The following is a 6,000-nucleotide window of genomic DNA, read 5'->3' on the forward strand; positions in this document are numbered from 1 at the left end:
TTTTCTCTTGCGTTTTCCAATGAAAATTTGAGTGCCAAGGTAAAAATATGTTAAGATATTTTTTATCAAAGAGGTATCAGTGCTAGCAGAGCTGACTATTGGACCATTGGGTTGGTGTCCTCCATCCATGTAAGATTAGATTTCACCATGGAATTTCCTCCCTTGTAAAAATGATTTTTATCAAGAAAAAAGATAAGTACATTTCTGACCTTTTTATCATAAGTCAAATAAAGTCAAATCAATTTTAGCTTTAAGCTTTTCCTATAACAGAGATGGTTGTAGTTCATTTCCCACCTTCATTTAAGGCTGAGTGCAGTAGACAAAAAGAAGAGAATCAAAACGACGTCCTGGCGTGGCTAAAAGCCTAATCCAAAGTCGCTCCCTTTCTCTCTTCTCGAAAACAGGGAAGGTTAATGGGAATTTCAGTATAGGCGAGGATTGAATCCTCGCCAGAAAAAGAGAAAAACGAGGATTAAATCCTCGCTTACTCTTTAATTATAATAAAAAATTTAATAAAATATATTAATATCAAAATTTGGGTCCACATTAAGAATTTTAGATAAATAAAACACTCTTAGTCGAGGAAGCAATCCTCGCACAAATCTAAATTCCCTCCCCCACCGCTACACTCAGGCTTGTCTTCAGCGTGACGTGGCGTCACTGTTGAACCCCATCCTTTCCTCTTCCGCTGCACTCAGCCTAAATGCTTGATCTCTGTTTCACGTAGTTGTTAATGTTTAGTTGCTAAACTGATTGCGTACGCTCGCCTACCATTCAATTGTATTTCAACTACCAAATACTTATCTCCTATTTAGTTAATCTTCTTGTCTATTAATACTTGTCATTTTGACAATTTTCTGCAAAATTTCCAAGTAATACAATTTCTTCTATTTCATTTTTGACTTACATTTTGTGTCAAAAAGAATTCTTGAAAATTGAGGTACTAAACTTTCTAAGTATATATATCATATCAAGGAAGTGTACATGCTTCTTTTAACAATCCTTGCAGACTATGAAGCAGTTACAAACTTGTTATCATCCAATAAAATCCAATGCAAACATAATGGAAGAACATTTATCTAATCTCTGGACACACCCTATTCGTTTCAGCATGCTTTGCTAAACAATCCTTACATTTATTATCTTTCGAAATAATTTGAGTTCAATTTTTGAAAGAAACACAAATTTCATTTAGTTAATATAAATGACTTTTCTTATTAACGACAGTATGGAAAAAAATTTGACAAAAAATACCATTTCGTATGTGTAAATTTTGCAAAAATGACACGTGAAAGAGAAGGCAGTTAGTAGTACAAACTCTACCTTTATAAATAGATCGAGCAACATTCATTACTCAAAACCATAACATTGTCTTATAGGTGCATACATTAATGTTTGACGCCTATATAATCTGATCACCTTTCCATACTTTTCTGCTGCACTCTCTCTAGCTCTTTGGTTCTGTTTCCATTTAAATGCTCAACACACAGTACAACTATAAACAAGATGGTTTCATTTGCTTCAACATCTAGTATTCTTCTTACTATATTTTCTATCTGCACTCTAGTTCAGCTGATCGAATCCATTCCAGTTATTAAGTTACCTCCGAATATTAAAATTCCAGCAATTCTTGTGTTCGGAGACTCGATAGTTGATCCGGGGAATAACAACAACATGCTTACGCTCGCTAAGAGTAACTACCTACCTTATGGAAGAGATTTCCAGGGTGGGAACCCAAGTGGAAGATTTAGCAATGGCAAAATCCCTACTGACTTGATAGGTACATTACGTTAAAGTTTCTATAGTTCTATGTATGTATTGCACACAGATGATAAATACAGGTGAACATTTCTGCAACGTAATTCAATCGAACTGTCAGGATTAGATATTTTGTTTCAACCGCACCTATCAGGATAAGTTTTTACTGGTTTGATTTTTTAACCGTGACAATGTTGAGGTTTGTTCCGAAAGGGCTTAGGCTAAATCGCACTGTCAACATGATTTTTTTTTTATTTTTTTTTCACAGTAACTGATTTACGCAATAAGGCATTCCTTTGCTCTGAATGTATGTGCATTTTCACCAACCATGCTTTAGGATTTTACCTGCTCATTTAAGTTATGAGCTATATATATCTACAAATAGACCATACAGTGGTATTTTCCTTCTGTGGGGGACCCTAAATCTTAAAAATCTATCATTAGAGTAATATCTAAACAAGTATGGTTCATTTGTACTATATGTTAGACAATCATGGATCCACATCCATTTATAATTCTAAAGTCTAAACTAATTATCATTATTTTTTACAGTTGAAGCATTGGGAATTAAGGAACTTTTACCAGCTTATAACGACCCTTCTTTGGGACCAAATGATCTCCTTACGGGTGTAAGCTTTGCGTCCGGTGCAGCCGGATATGATCCACTTACCTCTAAACTCGCGGTATATATCTCCACTTTTATGGTTTGGTTCAACAAGGACTCGAAATGATTTATTTGTGTATATGCTCTCATTGATTGTGTTTATCTGTTCAATTACTGAACATAGACGGCTATAAGCATGGACAAACAAATGGATATGTTCAAAGCATACTTAGCTAAAGTCACAGCCATTGGAGGAGAAGAGAAAGCTAAGAGTATTTTATCAGAGAGTGTGTACCTAATTGTTGCAGGAAGTGATGACCTTGCCAATACTTATTTTGGTTCAAAATTAAGAAATAATTACGATATCCCGGCCTATACTGATTTTATGGTAGAAGGAGCCTCCAATTTTATTCAGGTATTTTATCTTCTTTTTGAACTATATTTATTTATTCTGAATAATAGCCTCAAACAAAACATGCGTCTTCATGCCAGATATCCGGTAGAAATGAAACTGAAATGACCGGTTTCTGTAGGAATTGTACGATTTGGGAGCAAGGAGAATTGGAGTACTTGGCACACCGCCAATAGGATGCCTGCCATCCCAGAGAACATTAGCGGGAGGCAAAGCGAGAAATTGCGTAGAAAACTATAACGAAGCTGCTCAGCTTTTCAACTCAAAGCTGATTTCAGCACTTGACAAACTCACGTCTAAGTTTGTACATGGGAGAGCTATATATGTGGATATCTATAATCCTCTCCAATATATTGTCGAACATCCTGAAAAATATGGTAAGTACCCTTGTGAGTCTCTTACACTCAATATAATCGCTTGTCTTGGGCGGGCTTAATAAACACAAAATTGGTTAAAAAGACCAAAATCAACAATTCCTGGGTGAATTGGACAGTTAGATTTTGATACTGTTTAAATGGACAAAAATGTAAAAATAGGCAGGATGTAACCAGTTTCATCGTGACCATTTTCAAATATTTTTTCTTATTTTTAATTTACACAGGATGTATCCAGTTTCATCCTTACTATTTTTTAAATTTAAGTTATGATGAAACCAGTTTCATCTTTACTATTTTTTTTGGCCATTTCACCCAAACTATTTTTTACTCGTCCATTTGAACCGTGATTTAAAAATATTTGGACAAATGACCCATTTTCCGCTTAATAAATCTGTACTTTTGACTTGCCACAATGCAGAAAATTCTTCATGATTTGTGTTCAATGTTGTAATTAATTAGGTTTTGAAGAGGTAACGAGAGGATGCTGTGGAACAGGAACGATAGAATCGACGTTCTTATGTAATGAGCTGAACCCATTTACTTGTGAAGATGTCTCCAAATATGTATTTTGGGACAGTTACCATCCCACACAGAAAGCCTACGAACTACTTTTCGGACCCATCATCAAGAAATACCTCAACAGCTTCCTATGTGACAACGGCTTATGCTGATGACTAATTCTACTACTTAATCCATTGTTCCAAAAATCAGATGGGTATATGTGGTTCCATCATAGTTCCTCAGTTTGTCTTAATCTTCATTTATGTTGTGATTTGACTGTTCGGCACTACAATTATTATTAATTTTATTACTCATTCTAAGTAATAAATGATTGAGAAAGAGAAATTGTTGAATGGGCTTGCATTTTTGTTCATTAAAGGCCTATAAGGACTGCAAACCCATCTTCTTCTCTTCATTGAAGATTCTAGAGATTTCAGACATTTTGTTCATGATACAGTATTGGACGAAGGGCCAAACTATAAATTCCAATGCACTCCAATGAAGTGCAGTGTTTACTTATGAGGTGAAAGGCCGATTGCAAAACATTCCTCATGTCTGAATTTACACACTGTAAAGACAATCACACGACGACACTTGTTGGTACGTGTAAAAATCGGTGGGAGAAAATGAGGATAGTAAGTGGTTTCGCTATTGCGGTTGCAAGTCAGAAAGGGTTTCTGCGTGTGTTTATAGACCAAAGTATACCAGAGGGAAACATGAATGTTCTCTGTTCCAGAGGGTTTGCAATCCTCTTTCCATTATTTGCATTAACCAGAGCATCTGCTATGTTATACAAGTGGGTTTTCCCTAGAAGAGGCAACTGCCAATTATAGGTGCATACATTGATCATGGACACCTGTATGACTTAATTTTATTAACTTATTATTTCTACATTTCGGTTATCTCTCACTCTCTATGTCTGTAGCTGTACTTCCATATGTTTAATAACACACCACAATAGGAAAAACAAGCAACATGGCTTCATGTTATTCAACAACAAACAGTATTTCTATACATATACGGAATGTGCACAGATATAAATGATAAATGCAGTCCATTAATTGTGCAACTAGATATGCAATGTAAAGGATAAGATATTTGTTTTCGACAAGTTGTGTGTTTGCATCTATTAGTGTAAAAAAACTACTTTTCTATTGAATTGTTTATTTGTCACCGTGTTGAGATGGCCGAGTTTGGTTAAGGTGCCGGATTAAGTTTCTGGTCCGAAAGGCTTGGTTTCGAATCCCCAATGTCAACATTTTATTATAATTTTAGTGTTTTCCGTTCATGCCATCTTTATATTCCAACCCCATTTACTTGTCACAAACGACGACAATGTTGTCAGGAAATTTTATAGGAACCCATGCACACCATTCTTTTAGAATTCTAACAAACGTGGAATAAACAGGATCTTGGAATATTATGATGAAAGTTCAAACAATAACAAAGCTAAGCCACCAGACAAAAGGGAAAAAAACAAAGGAGAAATAAAGAAAAACCTGAAGCCCAAAAAACCTCACAAGAAACTGAGGAGGTTTAAACAGAAACGTTCTCAAGCACAACAATAACGTACTCAAATATGTTGTTCTAATGTTGTTCTGTCTACCGAATTACATTTGTTTCCCAAATTCCTCTGCGTATTGCATAATTTATACTCTACAACATATATCTATAATACAAAACATAAGTGATTTTTGAGCTTGGACGGATGGATAACATTTTACGAGACAAACATTGCATCCGACCATCCTAGTTTCATCCCAGCTAAAGACATCCGACAGATATAAAAGTGGATCAGTCGCGTCGGCTAAACCCCTAACAGCCCCAGTCGCGTCGGTTAAATCTCCGACAGCCTCAATCGCGTCGGCTAAACCTCAGACAGCTTCAGCCGCGTCAGCCAAACCTCATATGCCCTCATCCGAACTGAGCCATCTCATCTGAAGAGTTTTATACAAGAATATAACTCAGGCACAAGCCTCACCGAGGACCCAAGCCTATTTCTCAGCGTCTCAAACACACTCACAGCTAGTAAATTAGGCCTGAACTGTACATGTCTATACAAAAACATGGATAAGCTCCCTTGAACTCTGCATTCTCAACAAAGGGACCCATAAGCAATAGTACGGTTTCCATGTGGCAGATGTTACCGACCATTGAGAATCAGAGCTCAACCTCAGCTCCTCTCACACTCTACACACGATTTTTGAGGCATTCCATGCCTTTTCACGTGACTCATCCTAGTCATTCTCACGAATCATAGAATATCTCTTTATCTTGTCCAACTCGGCTAAAAAGGATATTTCTCTCTCTCGACATATCATCACAAAGGCTGACTCAGCTTCCCACAA

The 6,000-nt window shown here is 36.3% G+C and overlaps 1 protein-coding gene across 1 annotated transcript; it reads left to right on the forward strand.

Annotated features, from left to right (window-relative positions):
- Positions 1 to 1,382: 1,382 nt before the first annotated feature.
- LOC113291093 (GDSL esterase/lipase EXL3-like) lies at positions 1,383 to 4,327 on the forward strand. Its single transcript, XM_026540667.1, has 5 exons — positions 1,383 to 1,780; positions 2,311 to 2,441; positions 2,547 to 2,777; positions 2,896 to 3,151; positions 3,611 to 4,327. The coding sequence occupies exons 1-5, from the start codon at positions 1,507 to 1,509 to the stop codon at positions 3,820 to 3,822; spliced, it is 1,104 nt and encodes a 367-aa protein (XP_026396452.1). The 5' UTR covers positions 1,383 to 1,506; the 3' UTR covers positions 3,823 to 4,327.
- The last annotated feature ends 1,673 nt before the right edge of the window (positions 4,328 to 6,000 follow it).

The sequence above is a fragment of the Papaver somniferum genome, chromosome 1 (genome assembly GCF_003573695.1).
Source record: "Papaver somniferum cultivar HN1 chromosome 1, ASM357369v1, whole genome shotgun sequence".
NCBI classification, from domain to species: domain Eukaryota; kingdom Viridiplantae; phylum Streptophyta; class Magnoliopsida; order Ranunculales; family Papaveraceae; genus Papaver; species Papaver somniferum.

Excerpts from the sequence above, each read along its gene's own strand:
- LOC113291093 (XM_026540667.1), top strand. The coding sequence starts at position 1,507 with ATGGTTTCATTTGCTTCAACATCTAGTATTCTTCTTACTATATTTTCT. Across the intron at positions 1,781-2,310 it reads AATCCCTACTGACTTGATAG|TTGAAGCATTGGGAATTAAG; the intron begins GTACATTACGTT and ends TATTTTTTACAG. Across the intron at positions 2,778-2,895 it reads GAGCCTCCAATTTTATTCAG|GAATTGTACGATTTGGGAGC; the intron begins GTATTTTATCTT and ends CGGTTTCTGTAG.